This window comes from Stenella coeruleoalba (genome assembly GCF_951394435.1).
Source record: "Stenella coeruleoalba genome assembly, chromosome: 17".
NCBI lineage: Eukaryota > Metazoa > Chordata > Mammalia > Artiodactyla > Delphinidae > Stenella > Stenella coeruleoalba.
In genome coordinates this window covers 39,042,342-39,065,579 of record NC_137163.1, presented here as the reverse complement: position 1 = coordinate 39,065,579, position 23,238 = coordinate 39,042,342, and the positions used below count along the sequence as shown (strand labels likewise).

The 23,238-nt window shown below is 40.6% G+C and overlaps 1 protein-coding gene across 4 annotated transcripts; it reads right to left on the bottom strand.

Annotated features, from left to right (window-relative positions):
• Positions 1 to 1,679: 1,679 nt before the first annotated feature.
• MTERF3 (mitochondrial transcription termination factor 3) lies at positions 1,680 to 23,068 on the bottom strand. Of its 4 annotated transcripts, XM_079901597.1 has the most exons (9): positions 22,966 to 23,066; positions 22,211 to 22,818; positions 19,951 to 20,290; positions 18,490 to 18,642; positions 13,520 to 13,709; positions 9,180 to 9,327; positions 8,727 to 8,798; positions 7,147 to 7,308; positions 1,680 to 1,949 (listed from the first exon to the last, which is right to left on the bottom strand). In XM_079901597.1, the coding sequence occupies exons 3-9, from the start codon at positions 20,273 to 20,275 to the stop codon at positions 1,755 to 1,757; spliced, it is 1,245 nt and encodes a 414-aa protein (XP_079757723.1). In that variant the 5' UTR covers positions 20,276 to 20,290; positions 22,211 to 22,818; positions 22,966 to 23,066; the 3' UTR covers positions 1,680 to 1,754. The 4 variants fall into 4 exon arrangements, with proteins under 4 accessions (XP_079757723.1, XP_079757722.1, XP_079757720.1 ...); XM_079901596.1 differs by lacking the exon at positions 22,211 to 22,818 and having other exon boundaries at positions 22,966 to 23,068; XM_079901594.1 differs by lacking the exon at positions 22,211 to 22,818 and having other exon boundaries at positions 19,951 to 20,856; positions 22,966 to 23,056.
• Positions 23,069 to 23,238: the final 170 nt, after the last annotated feature.

Sequence of the window (23,238 nt, the reverse complement as noted above, 5' to 3'; positions counted from 1 at the left end):
CGGAGCACAGGCTCCGGATGCGCAGGCTCAGCGGCCATGGCTCACGGGCCCAGCCGCTCCGCGGCATGTGGGATCTTCCTGGACCGGGGCACGAACCCGCGTCCCCTGCATTGACAGGCGGACTCTCAACCACTGCACCACCAGGGAAGCCCCTGTGAGACGTTTTTAAGAGCAGTTTTTCACATTCCTTTCCCCTTCCATAGACTGGCTACATTTCGGACATGGTGGAAGCTCCATCAACCTCTGCCACTCGGATGACGTGGAGCAGAAATTTTTTGGCCCCAAGTTGGACATGTATGAAATAAAAACTTCTGGGGTTTTAGGGCTGTTCATTACAGCAGCACAGCTAGCCTGTTCTGAGGTTCTGAGCCATAGGAAGACTAGGCAGGATGGTTCCATGCTTCGCCTCCTGATTGAACCTTCTTCCTTGTTCCCTGTGTATTGATCTCATCCATTAGAGAACTCCGTGAAGGCACATATCCATGCCACACTCAGCACTGTATTCTAGGAACTCAAATGTCTGTTGGGCGCATGAATAAAATACGCCAACAGGAAGGCCCTGACAAATTATGAATCTAGTTTCTCACAAGGTTTCAGGATATCCAGCACACAAAACCCCAATGCACACAAACTTCCCCCAAAGTTAGTGTTTAAAACACTTTGTTTCTCCAAGTTGTGAATTCGGCCGGATAGCTCTGCTCCGTGTGGTATCTGCTGAGGCTGGAATATCCAAGACGGCCTCTTCACTCCCTTACCTGGTGCCCAGGTGGCAGAGCCGGAATAGCTGAGGTTTGGTCAGGAGTCTTGTTCCACCTCATTTCTCCAAGAGTCACCAGACCTCTTTCCATCCTGGCTCAGGGTTCCAAGAGGACAAGCACAGATGCACAAGTGTCCCATGAAGCAGAGCGCACGGGCTGAGTCAGCGTGGGAGGGGGCTACAGTGCGAGCGCAGATACCAGGTGTGGCTCCTTGGGGGCCCCCAGTGTTAACAGTCTACTCAATCTCGTGATCCTCAGGTAAGTGAAGCCAGGATGCCTCACCTTACAAATAAAGAATCAGACGCACGGGTTAAATCATTTGCCAGGATTACATGTCTAAATGGTAAATGGAAAATACAAAAAAAGTATTCATGCTTCAAATCTTTACACACTGGCAAAAAGTCAAAGGTTTGTTATGGCCTTTTACTATGTCTCATTGCTCACCTTCAAACAACTTTCCTCCCTATCCCTTTTCTTTTCCTGATTCTCAGTAGCCAGCTGTGGGCAACTTTGACTATCTTTGCTCAGAAACATAACAGTGTAGATAATCCCAAATCGAATGTGTTCTGTAGCGTAATCTAAGTGAGTAGTAGATATTAGATGGATAATATAGCCCGCCCCAGAAACTCCTAACACTTCAAAGAAAATAGAGCTGTCTTGTGATGAAACCACTATAAAAGACTTTGAAAATAAAAAGGAAAATCTTCTACTGTTCTCATCTTCACCAGAAGGACAACACACCAGCCTAGTAAACTGACTCTCTTTCTCTAAGCTTGCTATATTTTAATTCTCTCCTTCCCAAGAAGGAATTGATTGAGTCAAAGACGAATTAACTTACCAGGAACTTGTAAGAAACATCTACCAGAAGTGTTCCCAAATTTATAATATTAAGAAATTGTTTCCGATATCAGTTGAGGTTTGAGGTATTTATTTTAAAATATATTTATTCATATGTACATTCACTTTACATTATTACATTTTAACATCTATCAAAAACTAAAGAGTTTTTAAGAATTTTTCAAAGTCCTGTACTGAGGCCTTGGCCATCTCTTCACAAAATATTTCATCAGGCACAGATACCAATTTGTCCAAAGAGATGTAGTTAGGTTTTCCTGGATCATACTGTGCTCTTCCTAAATAGGCAAGAAACAAATGTCTTTCTTTGACTTTAAACAACCTTGAATTAAATACCTAGAAAAGAAAAAAAAAGTTTTTAAAAAACACTGTGCACTGAAAGATGAACTATAAAAATGTTTATCTAAGAATTTTAATAGGCTAACAAATATAAAGAATTGAGGGGGCGGAGTCAAGATGGCGCACGAGGAGGATGTGGAATTCGCATCTCCTCACAACGAGGTCACCTAGCAGGCACCGGTGGGGGACCACGGACACCTAAGGGGACGGGAGGAAAACCCAGCGACCAGGTAGGACGTGGGGCGTGTGAAGGGGTAGGAGAAGTGGAGGCAGGACGGGACTGGTGCCCCTGAGGGGCGGCTGGGGGAGGGGAAGGGATCCCACGACGGAAGGGGGAAATTGGGGAACCACTGGGAGGGTAGAGGATCAAAAGGGAGCGTGGCCAGGTTTCCCGCGCCCACTTGGGCCCCCAGGAACCTGCTGAGATCCCGGGCCTGATCCTCTGCCCACCAAGGAGGTCCAGCCGCGCGAGTCCTGAGGGAGTGGGAGGGAGGGAAGGGGGAGCAAAAGTAAAGGCTGGACCTCCGGGACCGGCACCCCTGAGGGGTGGCTGGGGGAGGGGAGGAGTTCCTATACCCAGCGGGACCCACCCACGGTTAGGGGTCCAGCGGCGACGGGGGAGACCCTGGGGTAGATGATGGGGGAGGGGCGTGAAGGAACGTAAGGGAAGAGGCCAGTGCCTTCCTTGTCCACTTAGGCACCGGGAAGCCTGTTGGGCTCCCAGGACTAATCCTCTGCCCTCAGAGCCTCCCTCTTAAAGCGCAGAGTCCAAGGCCTGCCCCTACACCCCACACAGGGCCCCACCTCTACACTGGGAGACCCCCTCCAATGACTTGGGCCTAAACCAAACCCACACACCCTCACCCAGGGCCCTTCCTCCTAACTCCAGAAGCCCACACTCCACAGCCCTCCTTCCCACGTGCTGCCTCCCCCTTCTGCGCAGGTCCTAAGCAGAGGCCCCGTCCCACACTCAAATGTCACACTCCCACGCGCCTGGGTCCTGCTCCCCAAACCCCACCCGTGCCTAAGTTCCACTCCCCACCTAAACTCCACCCCCATAACCAAGGTTTTCTTTTTTTTTTTTTCCTTTTTTCTTTTATTTTTTCCTCTTTTAGACTGGGATTCTATTTTAACTTGTTGATTCATTGTTGTTGATTCTTTTATATTTTTATTTTCCTAATAAATCTTTTATTTTTCTAATTTCATTTTATTCTTTATGGTTTGTTAGTGATCTCTCCTTTTGGCTTGCTGCCCTCCCCCCCGCCTTTTTTTTCTTTTTCCTGCTGTGGTTTTATTTTACTTTGTTGCAGTAGTTTCAATTATAGTTTTACTTTTCCTAATATATTTTTTATCTTTCTAATTTTAGTTTGTTTTTTTGTTTTTTTGCGGTACGAGGGCCTCTCACTGCTGTGCCCTCTCCCGTTGCGGAGCACAGGCTCCGGACGCGCAGGCTCAGTGGCCATGGCTCACGGGCCCAGCCGCTCCACAGCATGTGGGATCTTCCCAGACCCGGGCACAAACCCGTGTCCCATGCATTGGCAGGTGGACTCTCAACCACTGCGCCACCAGGGAAGCCCTTTATTTTGTTTTTTATTCTTTGATATTGTACTGCTCCTTTTTTTCTTTCATTCTTCCTTTTTTTTTTTCTGCACCACGAAGCTTGCGGGATCTTGGTTTCCAGGCTGGAGGTAGGGCCGGAGCTCCTGTGGTGGGAGCTCCAAGTCCAAACCGCTGGACTACCAGAGAACCTCAGACCCCAGGGAATATCCATTGGAGTGAGGTGTCCCAGAGGTCCTCATCTCAGCACCAAGACCCAGCTCTATCCAACTGCCTGCAAACGACAGTGCTGGACATCTCAAGCCAAACAACCAGTAAGAAAGGAATACAGCACCACCCATCAAAAAAATAAAAGAACAAAAAAAATATGTTACAGACGAAGGAGCAAGGTAAAAACCTACAAGACCAAATAGATGAAGAAGAAATGGGCAACCTACCTGAAAAAGAATTCAGAGTAATGATAGTAAAGATGATCCCAAACCTTGGAAACAGAAAGGAGAAAATACAAGAAACTTTTAACAAGGATCTAGAAGAACTACAGATCAAACAAAGGCAGAAGAACGGATAAATGAGCAGAAAGATAAAACGGTGGAAATAACTGCCAGGGAGCAGAATAAAGAAAAAAGAATGAAAAGAATTGAGGAAAGTCTCAGAGACTCTGGGACAACATTAAACGCACCAACATTGGAATTATAGGGGTCCCAGAAGAAGAAGAGAAAAAAAAAACGGTCTGAGAAAATATGTGAACACATTATAGTCAAAAACTTCTCTAACGTGGGAAAGGAAATAGTCAAGTCCAGGAAGCCCAGAGAGTACCATACCAGATAAACCCAAAGAGAAACATGCTGAGACACATAATAATCAAACTATCAAAAATTAAATAAAAGAAAAAGTATTAAAAGCAGCAAGGGAAAAACAACAAATTTCATACAAGGGAATCACCATAAAGGTAACAGCTGATTTTTCAGCAGAAACTCTGCAGGCCAGAAGGGAGTGACAGGACATATTTAAAGTGATGAAAGGGAAAAACCTACAACCAAGATTACTCTAACCAGCAAGGATCTCATGCATATTTGACAGAGAAATTAAAACCTTTACAGATAAGCAAAAGTTAAGAGAATTCAGCACCACCAAACCAATTTTACAACAAATGCTAAAGGAACTTCTCTAGGCAGGAAACACAAGAGAAGGAAAAGACCTACAAAAACAAACCTAAGACAATTAAGAAAATGGTAATAGGAACATACATACTGATAACTACCTTAAATGTAAATGGATTAAATGCTCCAACCAAAAGACACAGACTGGCTAAATGGATACAAAAACAAGACCCATACATCTGCTGTCTAGAAGAGACCCACGTCAGACCTAGGGACACATACAGACTGAAAGTGGGGGGATGGAAAAAGATATTCCATGCAAATGGAAATCAAAAGAAAGCTGGAGGAGCAATTCTCATATCACACAAAATAGACTTTAAAATAAACACTATTACAAGAGACAAAGAAGGACACTACATAACGATCAAGGGATCAATCCAAGAAGAAGATATAACAATTGTAAATATTTATGCACCAACACAGGAGCACCTCAATACATAAGGCAAATGCTAACAGCCATAAAAGGGGAAATTGACAGTAACACAAAAATAGTAGGGGACTTTTAACACGCCACTTTCACCAATGGACAGATCATCCAAAATGAAAATAAATAAGGAAACACAAGTTTTAATGACACATTAAACAAGATGGACTTAATTGATATTTATAGGACATTCCATCCAAAAATGACAGAATACACTTTCTTCTCAAGTGCTCATGGAACATTCTCCAGGATAGATCATATCTTGGGTCACAAATCAAGCCTTGGTAAATTTAAGAAAATTGAAATTGTATCAAGTATCTTTTCCTACCACAACGCTATGAGACTAGCTATCAATTACAGGAAAAAAATCTGTAAAAAATACAAACACATGGAGGCTAAACAATACACTACTAAAAAACCAAGAGATCACTGAAGAAATCAAAGAGGAAATCAAAAAATACCTAGAAACAAATGACAATGAAAACACGATGACCCAAAACCTATGGGATGCAGCAAAAGCAGTTCTAAGAGGGCAGTTTATAGCAATACAATCCTCCCTCAAGAAACAAGAAAAATCTCAAATAAACAACCTAACCTTACACCTAAAGCAAAGAGACAAAGAAGAGCCTAAAAACCCCCAAAGTTAGCAGAAGGAAAGAAATCATAAAGATCAGATCAGAAATAAATGCAAAAGAAATGAAGGAAACGACAGCAAAGATCAATAAAACTAAAAGCTGGTTCTTTGAGAAGATAAACGAAATTGATAAACCCTTAGCCAGACTCAACCATAAAAAACAGAAGAAGACTAAAGTCAATAGAATTAGAAATGAAAAAGGAGAAGTAACAACTGACACTGCAGAAATACAAAAGATCATGAGGGATTACTACAAACAACAATATGCCAATAACATGGACAACCTGGAAGAAATGGACAAATTCTTAGAAAACCACAACCTTCCAAGACTGAACCAGGAAGTTGAAGACTACTTACTTTACAATGTTTCTATAAGCCAAATTTTCACAACTGCAGGCTTCTAACTTTTTATAATGAATACACATGCATTTGATGAAATAGAAAAATGCTCTATTAAGGGCCCATTCAGAGTGAAGTATGATACGTACATAAACACTACTATTTGTGAGGGAACTGCACCAAATGCAGTCTAGTTCTGACAGTTATATTAAAGTCATAGTTCTTTGCCCACCTTTACATCAAGAACACATTTGGCAAGTGGAGTAGAGGAATCACTTTAATGAAATTCAATCTTTCATTTATCCAATGAATACTCACTGAGTGTCTATTCACATGCCAAATAGGAAAGAAGGATGACTGTTATGAGATTCAATCAATCATGTGTTCAACAAATATCTATCCAGTGCCTACTAATTGGCCCATTATAGTTCCAGGCTCTGGGAATTCAGCAGTGTATAAATCAGACAAGATCTGCTTTCAAAAAGTTAACATTCTTGTGAACAAGCAGATAATGTCATTCACCAAGTAAAGAACAGGAAAAAGTCTAATTAGCTTAGAAAATATAATTATGGCTTTGGCATGATAGCTAACTGGAAGTGTTTTATGCTTTGGTAGGAGATCATTATAACATGGCTTGTTAACTAATGGATTTAGATAGACTAAGTGGAAAAGTACATTTAGAATTGAAAGGACCTTTAAGGGAAGTGATCTATTTCAAATTTAAAGGGAGAAAAACACAAGAGAGTACGTTAGATTCCAAAGGCAGAACGAGGACTAGGTTACAAAGTACAGGGAAATAGATTCATCACTTATTTCTCCTCTGGAGATGTACATGAATGCCCTAGAAGATGTAAACTTTTCACAAGTGATCCATCTACTGCATTTGCTAGATGTGGTCTTGCTAAAAAGATGCACAAAAAGAAACGTGACCTTAATACCACTCTCAGAACTCTACTGCATTTGGTCTGATTCCTTCACAAACAGCAAGGGGTTTTCACAAGCGGACTGTGCACATGGAGAGCAGCTCCAGATGAAGGGCGATGACAGCTCTTACAGAGCAGCGAGCTATGCGCTCCTCACCTGCGGGAACTTGACAATGATGTGGTGTGGAATGCACATCACATTGTGCACGTAGTCGAAAGTCTCGGTAATTTTCCTTTTACTTGCAGTTAACATCTTTGGGATTTTGGTGATCATATGTTGAATTTCATTATGTTTAAAACCTAGTTCAAGCCGGTAAACCTAAGAGAAAGATAGAAATAGTTATTTTGGTAATATGCCAGGGGACACATTGATTCTTTCAAAATTTAAAATAAGGACATTAAAATCTGGAGATGGGGCTTCCCTGGTGGCGCAGTGGTTGAGAGTCCGCCTGCCAATGCAGGGGACAGGGGTTCGTGCCCCGGTCCAGGAAGATCCCACATGCCGCAGAGCGGCTGGGCCCATAAGCCATGGCCACTGAGCCTGCGTGTCCGGAGCCTGTGCTCCACAGCGGGAGAGGCCGCAACAGTGAGAGACCGCGTACCGCAAAAAAAAAAAAAAAAAAAAGAAAAAAAATCTGGAGATGGCTATTCCAATGACCTTACGGGTTCATAGTTTCCTGCTTCTGGGGTAAGCTGAATTTTAAACCCCTCTCCTGAGGATGAGCTAATCACAGCCTGATGACCACAATGAAGATCACCAAAAGGAGCTAGGATAATTACGAAATAAGAGTAACGGTGCTCACAGGAGGCCTGCGCAGGTTATCTGTATGGGCCCCACACCACACAGACCAACAGTAAGACCCTCAAAGTGCTTTCTGAGCCTCTGCTCCCAAGCACACTCCTATGCATGTCATCTGGAAAAACTACATGTCAAAATTCTAAACAGAGATGATTAAAAAAAAAAAAACACTCCAATGTAGGTTAGGTCCTCTGTGTGCATTCACAGTATCCCATGCTCCCTGACCAATCCGTTCCTCTCATCGCTCCGCGGGAGATTCCCCCCACTGGACCGTAAGCTCCACAACGGCAGGGACTATCTCCCCAGCACAGCGCATGGGCAGGCGCTCAATAAAAATGTCTTCAACGGCCGAGTATGAAACACTTTAGGCACCTCAGAAAATAGGCTTAATATAATAATTTCAAATACTCCGACAGCTTTGTATACTAACAAGTCAGCTGCCCCTGGTTCTATCCTATTCCCTTGGAGGGAGGACAGTAAGGAGTGTCTGGTATGTTCTCTGATAGATCTAGAGCTGGCAGTTGGCACAGGTTCTAGGAGAGCAATATGCTGGCTACTGCTCTCTTCAAAGAAGCCTTCTGGCTCCAGCCTCCACAGCTCGTCTCCCGCCTAGGTGACGAAGACACAGACCCTCACCCTGGGCAAAGGAAGCAGCTTCCAGGTCCCATCCAGATACCTAACCTGCTCCGCTAGGATTACGGGTATCAATGTCTGCAAGGAGACTAACTCATGTAACACCTGGTTGACATGTGAAAAAATTATAAACTAAGATAAACTGCTTGCTAGATATTTATTATATCATTTCCTCTGTCTATCTTTTTAGAAATAACTTCTTTTACAATCTAGTTTTCTTTAAGATGATGGGAGCAAATCTATCCTCTTCAGAGGACTTAACCACTTAAAGAAGCTGATTTCTCAAAAACTAACAGTCATCCTACCTTCATGTTTTCCTTCACAGGCTCCAGACTTCCAGTTAGTAGCCTTGGGAGACGAATTACCAGATCTCTAGTCTACAGTTATAAAACAATCTATTATTAATATGTATGCATATTCAACTAGGTTGGAAAAAACAAGGCATTACTAGGAATACAAAACTAAAATTTAAAATATGACCCAGTAAAAAAATGCTAAGGAACCCAAAAATACATAAACTTAATATTGTTTGAGGGAAAAAACCAGTGCTCAGAATAAAACTTGAGAAACCAACTTGATGGAATTATTACAAAATGATATAGCTATATGATTAACCTAGCGAGGTAATTCATTCTTGTACAGAAAATATCAGGCATTTATAGAATTCATACAGGCCAAGTATCTGTTAGAAACATGAGATTTAACAGTTACTAAGTGTAGCTGACATGGAAACATACAAATTCTCTCCTTCTCTTTACCTTCTTCACACTAAGTTCAAGTTCTTTCTGAAAAAATCCCAATCTGTTATCCAGTCTTTCCACTGAAAAACTCAGCAAAAATGGTGCATTTCTGACCATCTGTGCAATATCCACTTTACTGAAATTTTTTGACAGTAGATAAGCCACCCTAGAGAAACAAACAAAATACATGCACATACGATAAATATTTACTAGTGTCATATTCCCACACCAAAAAAAAGTTTAAGTAAAAACATTCTATAATAATGGCCCCAAATATGGTTAAAACAAAACGAGCATCCATCCAACTCTAGAATGGTTTCCATTTATAACTGGAAACAGAAAATATTTCTGAAACCCGCTAACAGACAGATTCCCTTTTCAGTTAATCTGACTTACTAGTTGGTAGAAAAAAATGAAATAGCTTCTATTTAAGTTTTTTGTTTTTTTTGCTACGAATAGAAAACACACAAATTAAGAAAAGATGGGATTCAGAACTCTTTTTACAAAGAAAGACCATCAAGCAGGGCTAAGACTGAAAAGAGGAAATTTTTTTTTTGGCTGCACTGTGCGGCTTGCATGATCTTAGTTCCCAGAGCAGGGATCAAACCCAGGCCCCCAGCAGTGGAAGTGTGGAGTCCTAACCACTGGACTGCCAGGGAATTCCTGGAATTTTTTATTTTAGTACATTTACTGAGAATGTATTTTCTTTTTTTTCCCCCTTTTTTTTTTGCGGTACGCGGGCCTCTCACTTCTGTGGCCTCTCCCGTTGCGGAGCACAGGCTCCGGATGCGCAGGCTCAGCGGCCATGGCTCACGGGCCCAGCCGCTCCGCGGCATGTGGGATCCTCCGGGACCGGGGCACGAACCCGCGTCCCCTGCATCGGCAGGCGGACTCTCAACCACTACGCCACCAGGGAAGCCCCGAGAATGTATTTTCATAAATAATTTTTACTGCAGTCCTTCAATATGTATTTTGTTAACAACTGAGAAGTTTCCTGCTAAATTTCTGGGAAACAAAGGTAGCAAAATACAGGAAGTTTGACTATAAAATAACATTATTGATTTTTTAAAATCTATAAACATAGTAAAAGGCAGTTTAATTAAGTGCCTGAAATATCCCTGGACATTATCTTGTTTAATTCTCATCAGAAAAACAAAAACAAAAAAACAAAACAACCCCCTGTGGGCCAGGTAAATTTCCCACATTGCATTTGAAAAAACACACTCAGAGGAGTTAAATAACTTGTCTTAGACCACCAGCTAATTAATAACAGAGCTGAAACTTGAACTCAGGTATGCCTACTTCTAATGACTACGATACTTTTATACCATATATTGGAACTTATTATATTTTATACTCAGTGACTATTACCCCTTTAAACCAGTCCCTTAGAGGCAATGAGAGAAAAAAACTGATAAATTTAACTACATACAAAATTTAAATGCAAGGCAAAAAAGAAATCATCAACCAAGTCAGACAAGTGACAGTCTGGGAAAATATTTACAACATGTCACAGAGAAGGAACTAATTTTGTTAATATATAAAAAAACGCTTACCAAAAAAAGAAAAAGGCCCAATTAAGAATAGCAAAGGACACTTCTAATTTATAGAAAAGGAAATGTAAACAGAAGTTCAACATAGGAAAAGATCCTCAAAAAAAAGAAAAGATCCTCCAAACATCTGATGCTCCAAACATCATTTCCAAAACAATGAGGCAATGTTTTCATCTATGAAATGAACTGAAATCCTAAAGTTTGATGACACTGTATTAGTGTGGAAAACAGGGAAACTGGCACTTCTGTACACTGTGGGTGGGAGTGTAAGCTGGAAAACCTGTATGAAGGACAATTTGTCAATATCTATTAAAATTATAAACGCACATATCCTTTGACCTAGAACTTCTACGTCTAGAAATGTATCCTACAGATATACACCAATATGTGACATGATGTATACATAAGAGGAGTCACTGCAGCTTCTTTGTGATAGTAAAGCCAGAAACCACCACCATGTTTACCAAAAGGGGACTAGACACATCCACAGTATAAACTATAGAAGGGTTAAAATAGGCAGAGCCAATAAACACTATCCCCAACATAGAGTTAAGGTAAGAATGTGAGGTGCAGAATGGTATGCATAAATGCTACATACTGTAGGTACATGTGTTCTTGTGTATGTGTATACATAGATACACATGCATGCTTGTACATGATAGAACATTCTTAGCTAGTTGAACAAAAAACTTGATAATAGTAGCTGCCGCCACAGATGGGTCTTGCAAGGCTGATGAGGGACAGGAATATGTACGTTGGGAAGGAGAATTACCATTTTTTTCCTTTGTTTTGGACACAGGAAAGATCAATATCTGATAAAAATATTATTGAAACTGTTATCTACTGTGATAACTTTTCCAATAAAAAATTAAGATATAAGGCCCAGCCGAAAGAAAATTTCTAATAACTTAAATGCAGATTATTCATTTGAAAATTCTTAAAAAGAATCAACCAACTTTTTAATACATTTCAAATTCTCTTCATTGAAAAGAAAACAAGTATATGCGATCAGTGCTATTATAGAAATTCTAGAAATTAAGACTGCTGTACATACCAGAGCCAGAAGGTAAGTTCAAAAAAGATTATCATACCTTTGCCTCTTCCAGGAGAAGCTTACTTTTCACTGTATACCCTTTTGAGTACATGTGGTAAATTACCTATTAAAAACTTCCAAGTAACTTTTTAAAATGCTCCAGTTTACTTTGGCAGTCAGCCAGGTTTAGGAAACATTAGACTATACTATTACATGGGAGTGTTCTTTAATTGTTAGGAGCATGTGTGATCTTGAGCAAATTAACTTAAGCTGCTTTTAAGCTTATGTTTCCTTCGTAGATTTAAACGTAGGGAGACAGTACAGTGTAGTAGCCAGGACTCTGGAGTTAGACTAAGTGGATTTGAATCCCACTGCCACTTACACTAGCTGGGTAATCTTGGGCAAATTATTTAACCTCTCTGTGCCTCTCCTGTAAAATGGGGATATTAATAATAATGGTGCAGTAGGCAGCCTCTGAAACAGTTCCCAATGATCTCCACCTCCTGGTATGTATTCTTTCTTGAACTAAATCTTGAGCAAAAGGGCAAGTTAGTTTTTAAATGGGGAGAGAATGAGCGTTCCAGACAGTCGGGAGGAGCAGAGCTAGACATGTCAGACTGAGTCTCCTAGAATCATTCTTTCCCTCCCCTGTATTGTAATAGCCTGTCTATATTACACCAGACTGTAAGTCACATGAAGGGAGAGAGTGTGTCTATCTAAGTGCCTTGCATATATAATAAGGGTTCAAACTATTCAATATAAGAAATGTAGTTTTTTTTGTTCTGTTTTTTCCTAGTTCAGAGACTAGACTCTGATAGTTCAAGGAACTGCAAAGCTCTCTGAAACCGGTGTGAGAACAGTCTAGGGGGAGAAGATTAGAGGCAGATTAGTTAGGAGACAGTTGCGGTATTCTTCACGTGAAATGATGGGGACCTGAGGTAAAGTATTCAAAGTGAAGATTAAGAGAAATGGATTGACTGATTTGAGAGCAATAAAAATAGAACCAACAGGCCTTGGTAGTTTATTAGATGTGGATGATAAAAGAAGAGAAGCCAAAGTTAACACCAGTATTTCTGATCTGGGCAGCGGGGTGAACAGTGTTCTCATTCAGGCAATCTGGGAAGACCTAATTTACGTGAGAGGTGGGGGTGATGATAAATCCAAGATGTGAACTTATGAGACACAGACTCTGTCTCACTCTCTGGTGTGCCCAATGCCCAGCAGGATTCTTACCTCACAGATCAATACTATCGCACTGTATCAATTCTCACAGATGCAATAAATTCTTTGAATGTTGAATGAAGTACAAAGATGTTTATAAAAGTGCTATTTAAAGAAGAAAAAAAGGAAAAACCAAAATAGACAGAAATGATTAAGCAAATTATACAATATTTGCCAAAACAAGGTCAAATGTCTACCATCAAAAATTGTCCAGAAAGAACAACAGAAAAGATCAGCCTTTCATAATTTTAAGTGTACTATCAGATAATTTAGCCATGGTTAATGGATTTTTAAAAAAACTTATCCCAGTTTCCAAAGGATTGGCTTAGCATTAAGTTGAAATCATAAAAGTAATGATGGGTAGTTGAACAAAAGAAATGATTTAGATACTTAATTTTGATCAAAGAAGGTCCATAACAAAAAAATAACATTCACATTCATTAATTACCTCAGTAGATTCTTGTGCTGCTGAGACTTAAAAAAATAACTTACACATATATTTCTTCGTAGCCACTTCTAGGATTATGTGAAAATCATTCTAAAAGCCCTACCTGGTCTTAAGATTTTCAAGGTCTTCAGAGAAAATAGCATAGTTTTTCGTCAGGAATGTTCCCAGTTGGTTATCCTCTATGCCCAAATCTTTAAGAAACAGGAGTATTTGCTTAATGTCTTTTTCAAAATCCAGTCGCAGAAGGAGGTTGGCTGCATCTGGATGTTTTTCTATCTTGGATAAATCCACTCCTGTAATAAATTACGAACACCATTTGAAGAGAACTGCTTGGCTGAGCCATTAAACTTTATGTACAGAAACACAAGAACTCACTGATGGAGATCAACAACCCATCCCAAGGAGACCTGAGACAGGCCAATAGAAACTTCTAAATATTTTTAAACTAATTTGGTTGCAGAAATAAAAATAAAATTTTAAAAAATGTAGTACTTATTTCAAAGCCATGTATAAAGGAAAACAGTGCATTTGGGGCTAAATTTCCACCCAAAACAAATTCACTACGTCATATTGACCTAGGATCATCATTTTTACCGATGGTTTCTTGAATATTGTTTGCAGGATGCTTATGTGCCCCTAATGATCTCCACAGTAACTGATTAACTGGTAATTTCTGCAGGGTAACAAACCCTATGAATTGTTACTTTCTTTGAAGTTTATCATTTCTTTAATTATAAGCATTATTTTAAAAATTTGTTTCCGATCCCCTCCACAGAAGGAATAAAAGTTACCCTGTGTCTTACTCATTGTATTTTCTTTATGCTTTATTAGCATAAAGACAAGTACCTTGAAGGAGCTCAAGAAATGTCTGCATGAAGCAGGTGAACATATACAGCCCTCAAGCACAAAACGAAGCAGAAAGTATACCACCTTCAACCTTCACATATCCTTAGAATCTTAGGTAATCTAAGTAAATGAGACAAGGGACAGGAGAGATTAAGAAGGGGGAGAAAGCAAGTTGTTATTTTACTTTGGTTATGGATATAATTCGATGTTCACGTTAATTAGGCAGGGAATCAAAGTAACCCTTGATTCAAAATTCTCATTAAAACTAAGCATTTTATTCTCTCGCTTTTTTCCTTTTACCTGATTTTTAAAAATTAAACATGAATAGGAAAGGCCTATTCCTTATCTTTAAAATAAACATTTGAAAATAATGTAAAACTTTAGTTTAGACTTAAATTTTATATTGCTAAAAATATTTCTTCAGGTTAAAATGTAACTCTCAAACCGATTTCTAGATGCAACTTTACAGCCTTAAATATAAAAACAATGAAATAAAAGCACTGTTTTTTAATGGTGTCTACAACCAGAAAAATAAATTATAATTCCATGTATTATTAGATCCAAATATAATTCCAAACCCAAATTTCTTGATATTAAAACAGGTATTGATATAAGATGATCATGAACAGAAAAACAGATTACACACACACACACATACACACAGAATGAAGACACAGAACGAAGACCAAAAACAGACCCAGGATGAACTACAAATCTAGTATACAATAAGGATATTTCAAATCAATGAGGGAAAAGATGGACTATTCATTAAAATATAATGGGATCTCTAGCTATATATTTGAAAAATAATAATTCCTTCTATGTCTGATACAAAAATTAATTTCAGATAGAAATTACTACCACTCTAAAGCTACTAGAAGGAAACACAGAATTTTAAAAATAATATTAAGTATGACTACACAAGCCATTGTATGGCTTTCTGTAATACATGTATTTGCATAGAAAAAGGTGGGGTAATGTATGTATTTGGGTAGAAAATTTGTACTCAACAAATTGGTGACAGTGGTTACCTTTGGAAAGTGGAACTAGAAATGTAGAGATGGTAAGAGTTCTTTCTCCTGTAACAGTCTGCACTTTTAACAACTAGATGTAATTATTTTATAATTTAAAAATAATACTAATAGAAAAATAAATTAAATTATTCGATGGATGGATAAATAAGATAGAAACTAGTTCCAAAAATCTGTGATAAACGTGGGAAGGGATGCTTTGAAAATAACATAAAGGGTTCGGACTCCAAACTTAACTCAATATTACAGATGACATGTGCTGAAGTGCCTCACTCAGCATGAGCCGTCACACCCTGACTGTGCTGAAATCGAATTCCTGAAAAGCTGCTTCTTAACAGCAACAGGAGAGCAGAATCTCACCAGGAGAGCACACTGCTGTCAGCACAAATACTTGGGCTTACTCACGATTTCATTAACTTGAAAAAATAGTCACTGAATGCCTCTCATGGGACCAGGCACTTATGCGGATATAAAAAATGAATAATACATGATTCTAACTTCTAGGTGACCACAGCCTAAGTTGGCTTTACCCCATCAGTTCAGTAACTATAATTACCACTGTATTCAGTTATGGTTACACATACTTAGTGCATCAATCAGGGTCTGGCAGGCAACAGCAGTTGTCCTAGAAAGTTCAAATGAAAAACACTTTAATGAAGGGACTCTGTACAGTGGTGTGAGCAGAGTCAAGGGAACAAACAAGGGCATCCCTAGCGCTAAAGGGACAGGGAGGAATGAGTGTTATGAGAACCCAGAGGGAGCCGGAAGCTATAAAGAAAGGGCTGCTCAGTAGGAGCTGTTGCCATGGAACAAGGCAGTTCCATGACCCAAGGCTGGGAGGGAAAAGGGAAAACAACTCCCACCTGCCCTCCCTCTTCTCCTACAAGTGCCCCCCACTGCTGAAGCTGCCCAGAAGCCAGCTGGCAAAGGAGGCCGAGTGCAGAGGTTAGCCTCCTGGGATAAAGAACAAGCAGAGAAAGGGAGAAAACAGATCTGAGAAGCAGAGAAGAACCAGGACACTTGAGTCCTCAAAAATACTGCTTAACAATGCAATCATGGTTCCTCTAGGGTACTGTTATTTAAGTTACTGCCAAGACGTGCTGTTGAAGTATCAGCATACAGATGAAGGAGTGGCTGAAACATATTTCAAAGCTCTAGGTATACTGTGACTTATTTAAATGTAGGGACCACATGGGTCTCACGTTTATCTGGCATTACCCGTGGCACCTCTCACAGGGCTGGGAAAGCCCTGAGCTTTCATGCCTGCAGCAGATGTCATCTTTCTCTCTCCTTTGAACCCACAGAACACTTTATGTGTATCTCTGTGTGGAATTTATCACTTCACCTTGCATTTTTGGATTTGTTATTCTTTTTTTTTTTGTGGTACGCGGGCCTCTCACTGCCATGGCCTCTCCCGTTGCGGAGCACAGGCTCCGGACGCGCAGGCTCAGCGGCCATGGCTCACGGGCCCAGCGGCTCCGTGGCATGTGGGATCTTCCCGGACCAGGGCACGAACCCGTGTCCCCTGCATCGGCAGGCGGACTCTCAACCACTGCACCACCGGGGAAGCCCCTGTTATTCTTATGTATGTGTATTTAGATGCTCCTGAAGACCTGAAGCTTCTTGAGAACAAAGGCCATTCCCTATACATTTGAGTAACTTGCACAGGGACAGATGAGTAAACAATTATAATAGTGTTATTATTGCCAGGACTGAGGTAAGCAGGGGGTGATGCAAAGAGCCCAGAGGAGGGTCACTCTATCTGGAGGGTCAGAGAAGACATTTGGGAAGTTACTTGAACCTGAGTTAAGTTCTCCAGTTGTCAGACCTGGCCAACAAAAAGGAGGGAAGTGGCAAGCAAGTGAAGCTGAAAGGCTAAGCAAGGGCCAGACCAGGAAGAGCTTAGAAGGATTTCACGGAGGTCACTGACATAGGCAGATTCGCATTTTAGAAAGAGCACTAATGTTAGAGAGATTACCAGGGCAGCACTGCTGAAAGGAAGACTATCAAGCCAGGAAGCTCCTAACTTTTCACTGAAAACTAAGGCAGTGACTAAGCAATGAGAGAAGCAGTGGATCTGAGATAATCCCTTGCCCATCCTGTTCCTCTCAATCCCCCAAAGGAGGTTTCTTATCTGGGAAAATCAAATAAGAGAAGTTCCAGGTCCAGAGATAATGGGAAAAGCAGAAAGTAGCAATAAGGTGCTAGACTGAAAATATTGATAAGAGGACGAACCTAAGTTTGCAGGCAGATCTCTTGGCTGCCTTCAACCATCCAGATCTAGGAGCATCCTCCCAGTCAACAAGCTAAGATGGTTATGGAGCAGGCCTAGAGAGAAACCATCCACATCAGGAGGATAGCGGGCTCCAGAAGGAAGGTCAGGGTAGTAGGGAAATGGAAGTAATATATCATCTGATAGGGTTGACTGTAGGAAAAACTGTCCTGAGAGGCCATTGGAAGTTGTAGGAAAATTGAAAGAAAACGAATCAAATGAAAAACAAAGCAATTGTTAACTCCAAGAAAATGAAAGGTTGAAAAGGAAGGAAAACAATCATAGCACACTTCCTAGACAGCAGTCGAGCAATATTTAGAATTATAATGAAATCAGTGACTAATGATTAACCTCAACATTGTTAATATAGCCTATTGGGAGAATTGAAGAGAATGAAAGGGAAAAGTACGTGTACATGTAAGAGATTAACTGATGTCTAAAACTGATGAACCAAGCAACAGCACCATAAGCAATTACATGTACATTTAGAGGTTAAATACAAACAGAAAGAGCTAGGAAAGTAGATACTCTAGGGAACGGGGTGCGAAGTCAGGAAGGATGAAGCTGGGAGTGCGGTTTATCACTAGAAGCCTTTTCACACTATTTGACTTCTATGCATGTGTATGTACTTTGATAAAGATTAAAAATGCTAATTTTAAAAGTAAGGCAATAGGGCTTCCCTGGTAGCGCAGTGGTTGAGAGTCTGCCTGCCGATGCAGGGGACACAGGTTCGTGCCCCGGTCAGGGAAGATCCCACATGCCGCGGAGCAGCTGGGCCCATGAGCCATGGCCGCTGAGCCTGCACGTCCAGAGCCTGTGCTCCGCAACGGGAGAGGCCACAACAGTGAGAAGCCCGCGTACTGCAAAAAAAAAAAAAAAAAAAAAAGTAAGGCAATAAAATAAGTGTAGGTTACTCAGACTTACCTAGAAGCACTAACTTCTTCAGAGTCTCAGAATGATCCACATAGTCTCGAAGTGTGAATGAAGAAGGGGGCAGTGTAGGGTCCGCAATAATCTGAACGGCCTCCTCCTCGGAAATTGGCTGCAATGGAGACAATGGAGGCAAATCGTCCAGTCCTTTGCAGCCAGGATATGGAAAAGGAGAAGTGAGTTAGCTCTCCAATCTGTACACTTGAAGCTCTTTCTGTAAAGACAGCCTCTTGCCTAGTTTTCTTCTTTTTGAATCTTGGCATCATTTCTGAATTAGACATCTCAAAATTCCATATATTTTCTACCTTCTAAGAGGTAAGGTTAAGACTCTTTAGAGATATCAACTACTATTCCTCCAAGATAAGAAATCTGTTGGTGAAATCCTGTACAAAATTCCTTTCCTTCACTTGTAATCAACAGGTATGAATGCTAAAGACCAACTGACCTTCAAGTACATTTTGAGAAAGAGATCGAGTTTACCACAGCTTGTTAAGTTGGCCAAAAGTACAACATACCAGCCTGAATTGTATGGGTTCAAGTCATCACATCCTGAAGTGTCTTCACTTTGATCCAACCCCTTCTCCTCCAAGTTATTCTCAAATATGTCTATAAGAGGACTTCTATGATTCTGTTTCTATCACCTACAATCCTTTGCCAAGGACATGACCTCTCTAGTATAGCCTTGAGTCTGAGGTTTGGTTTGTCTTAAGTCAAACCCTTAAGTATAGAAGATGCTGCTAACTGTAACCTACCTTAGGCTAAGGAATCAGGGCCGTGACTTTTTATTCTATTTTTGGTCTCTAATCACTACCCTTTCTCATTTCTCATAGCCAGCCACCCCTCCCTGCCCTTACCCCCCAGCTTGCTTGCTGTCGTCTTCTACTTAACCTAATATTATCTCATTTACGGTGAAATATTCCTTGCATAGGAATGTGCCTAGAACGAGAAGCACAGGAGGGAGAAGACTGACTAAAAAAAACTACATGAGGGCGCTTTTGGGGATGTGCTATTTGTTGTTCTTTTTGTTCTATATGTTGTTTGTGGTGGCTGTTACACAACTAAAAGCATTATGTCAAAATTCATAAGACCGTATACCCAAAAAGGAGGACTGTTACTTGGGTAAAATTATACCCTAACTAGGTATATAGAAAAGGGTAAATTAAATCCTAATAAACCTAATTACCACCAGAAAAATTTTTTTTTAAAGAATCTAAATAACGAACTTAGAAAGTGTTATTCATATAGCTATAAAACATTCTTATACATATTAATCTCTAAACTTTTTCTTAGTTAGTAAAATAGAGGCATAATAGAAGCAAATGAATAGAAGCGGCATTGTTCTTTTTCTCTCCTGGCACAAAGTATGACTTGAAACGGGCAAACAAAATGTAAACAGGTAGTCGTTCAATCTACCGAAGTGGGGCAAAGGGGAATTTTCTGAAACTTGAAAATTACCTTCTAGAGACAGTTCAGAATCAAAGCTGGGTATCTTTTGTGACGGCTCATTCACAGAAGGAAGCAGAGTGTTTGGGGCGCACTTAATCTCTTGACTACTTGAGTTGGTAGACTGGGAACTATTCCACACAGAGGAAGTCCGATAAGTCTTAAACCCCGACCGGAGAAAGCAATCGTCAGAGGACAGCTGAGGCTGAGCAAAAAAGCCAGGCAACAATGTTTTTCCTGCTCTGGGAAAACATTTTCTGAGTTGCATAGCGGTAAGGAAGCTACTCAACTTAATTGAGTTGAGCCATCTGGGTATCTGTTGGGCTAGCAGGGCCATTTTTCTTAAAGTAGCCTACAAAAGAAATATATAACTATCAAAAAAGAGAAACGTATTTTACTTAAATGTTTAAAACAGTATTCAAACAACAAAAAGATAAACTGCAAATTATTTTTTTCTAATTAAAAGGAGTTTAATAAATTTAGATCCCTAAAGCAGTCAGATGTTTTTAAGCTCAGGAAAAGCCCAAAACAAGGCAGTTTCAGTTACAAACCAAAAGACAGGAACTTCTGAACTGGAAAAATAAAGATATACTTTGCAATTTAAAAACAAAAAGCAAAATCAGTGGCGTAAGAAAAACAATTAAAACAAAAATCTGTAAATGTTCAAATTACAGCTGAACCTGTTAATATTTAAAGAAAACAGGTGATGCAATTAAGTGCTCTTGAAATTTGGTTTGAAGGACATTTAAGAAGATTGCTGATCAAAATAACACTGAGGGCTTCCCTGGTGGCGCAGTGGTTGAGAGTCCGCCTGCTGATGCAGGGGACACGGGTTCTTGTACCGGTCTGGGAAGATCCCACGTGCCGCGGAGTGGCTGGGCCCGTGAGCCATGGCCGCTGAGCCTGAGCGTCCGGAGCCTGTGCACCGCAACGGGAGAGGCCCCAACAGTGAGAGGCCCAAGTACCGCAAAAAAATAAAAATAAAACAAAATAACACTGAATTATTCAGATGCATTTTATGTATGTACATTAATCACAAAATAAAAACAGGAAGAATTCTACTTAGTCTTAAATGAATCATAAAATATTATCATTGCTATCTAGAAGGTTGTTTCTTGCTTCATTCTCAGGGTTGAGCCCTATTATTACACAGATAAAGCTGTTCCTCAAAAGACAGTTGAACAAAACCAGTTTTGCCAAATTCTGTTTGTAGGAAAAAAGAAAAAGCCTTTTAAAAAAAGGGGTCAAAACTAATAAGCAAAATGAACAGACAGAAATAATAAGCAACCAGCAGTGAATATACGTATATTTTGACCGAAAAAGCAGTTGTTTTTAAAAGAGACTTTTATCAGGAAAGGACTTTTATATTTAGCCAGCTTAATTAAAGGGTAAATTTGGTGCATATTATTTTATATTAAGTAAGACAATCCATATAAAATACAGCATAGAGTCCAGCATATGCAAAATGCCCAACAGATGTTAGCCATCATCAATATTATTATTGATTACACAACCAAACATAAATGAATTCTGAATTAACTGTTGCATACAACTTTTTGATTTCTCTCTATACTGAAATTCAGCTTGTTTTATGCTCTGAATTAGACCAGATAAATGCTTGAGGGTCTAACCTCCTCTTAGAGATTTGTGGTTTAGGGAAGTCTCCTGAAAGGAATTTATAAAAGTGAAATGTCTCACTGTCATTCTGAAATGATCTTATAAAGGAAAAAAGTATTTACAATAAATAGCCTTGTGGGATAGGTGACTTTTGTTAAACTTTGGTGGGAAATGAGTCTCCAAATCTGCCATGTTTCCCTTCAATCCTACAATATTCATTCTCTGCACAGCAATGTCATAAGGGCATTGAGCTGGAAGCCAGAAGACCTGTTATGCTGCATTAAGACTAAGTTTCTCACCGTGATCCAGCACAATGACTGGCCCATGATGGGGGGTTCAATAACCATTCTTTAAATGACAACTTTTAAAAAGGTTACGGGTACAATAAGGTGATTCTTAAGCTCTAAAGTGTTCTGACTTCTCAGTTTGTCTAAGCAATGTCCTACTTTAAAGCAAACTCCTGAAATCCCAAACCCACTCTGAAGCCTCTAGAGTAAGGCTCAAATTAAAACTCCTCTCACATTAGAACGATTTGCTTTTGAATTCTATCCATATTCATTAAAAGATCTTTATGCAAACAACTAATGTTTATCCTTCTGCTTTTATTTACAAGTGCACTATCTTCACTACATCATCATTTCATTGTTGTGTATACCTCTTAACAGTTGATTAATTGTTCGTTCACGAGAGCAGGGCTGGGTCTCATCTCTGGATCCACCCTCCCAGTGACTATTCCCTCTAGCCCAGAGCCTTGCACTGCTCCAATGTTTTATGGATGGAAATGAATCAGTTGCAACTACGGTTAGCTCATCTGCTTACACAGTATTTAAACCCGGTAAAGCATCTGCGCATGTGTATAAAAGCCCTACCCCGTGATCAGCTCTCTAACACGACCCTTTTCATCAGGAAGGTTAAAGTTAAAGAAAAAAAACCTGTAATAATTCTGAAGTCCATTAAAATATGTCATATACTAGTTCTCAACTGCGTGCCTTAGTATTTCGTTAGGAATTGGCACTTAAATATTCTTTGGCGAGGGTTCAAGATTTCGACCTGTGTAAGGCTAGTAAATGAAATCAGGAGATGAAAGGTGGGTGGGAGGATGGCTGCGTAATAAGGGGCCTCTCATCTACTGATTGACGCCCTCCCTAGGCCATTTTAGTTCCCCAACCGAACTTCCGGAGGAAGGCCGTTGACATGCTGGCCCTCCTTCCGCATCCTCCGCAAAACGCGCGAATAAACAACATGATTGCGTTTTCATTTCATCTGCCAAGAAAACAAAACGAAATTATTCACCCTTAATTGAAGACCTAAAGGCCAAGAGGTCCCCGGGCGCGGCCTACAGCAGTATAGGGCCGGACCCGAACCCCAGCAGGGCGCACGCCCCTCGCGCTCCGGCGGCTTCCGCTTTACCTGTGGCGAGGCCTATGCCTCGTGGTCTTTCTCGCAGGGACCACCAGACTGGCCGGGCCGCGCGAACTGCCCCGCAGCACAGATACCCCACTTGTCTGCCCGCTCGCCGGTTGCTCCTAGCTCCCTAGCCCACGTGGGCTGAGGCCGGAGTGGGCCAGACCATCTGCGAGGCTGCGCGGGGGAAGAGCGGGCGGCGTGCAGGGGACAGAGCCGGCCAAGGGCCACAGTTTCCCTTCTCCTGCGCGTTGCCTCCCTCCAGACTCTTCCACTTAG

What these genes read in the sequence shown, in the direction of transcription:
- MTERF3 (XM_079901596.1), bottom strand. Translation starts at nt 20,275, where the DNA reads ATGGCCCTGCTAGCCCAACAGATACCCAGATGGCTCAACTCAATTAAG. An exon ending in CTTGAAAATCTTAAGACCAG is followed by an intron (nt 9,328 to 13,519) that starts GTAGGGCTTTTA and finishes TTGTTTCTCTAG; the next exon opens with GGTGGCTTATCTACTGTCAA. An exon ending in TCATTGTCAAGTTCCCGCAG is followed by an intron (nt 1,950 to 7,146) that starts GTGAGGAGCGCA and finishes TTTCTTTTCTAG; the next exon opens with GTATTTAATTCAAGGTTGTT.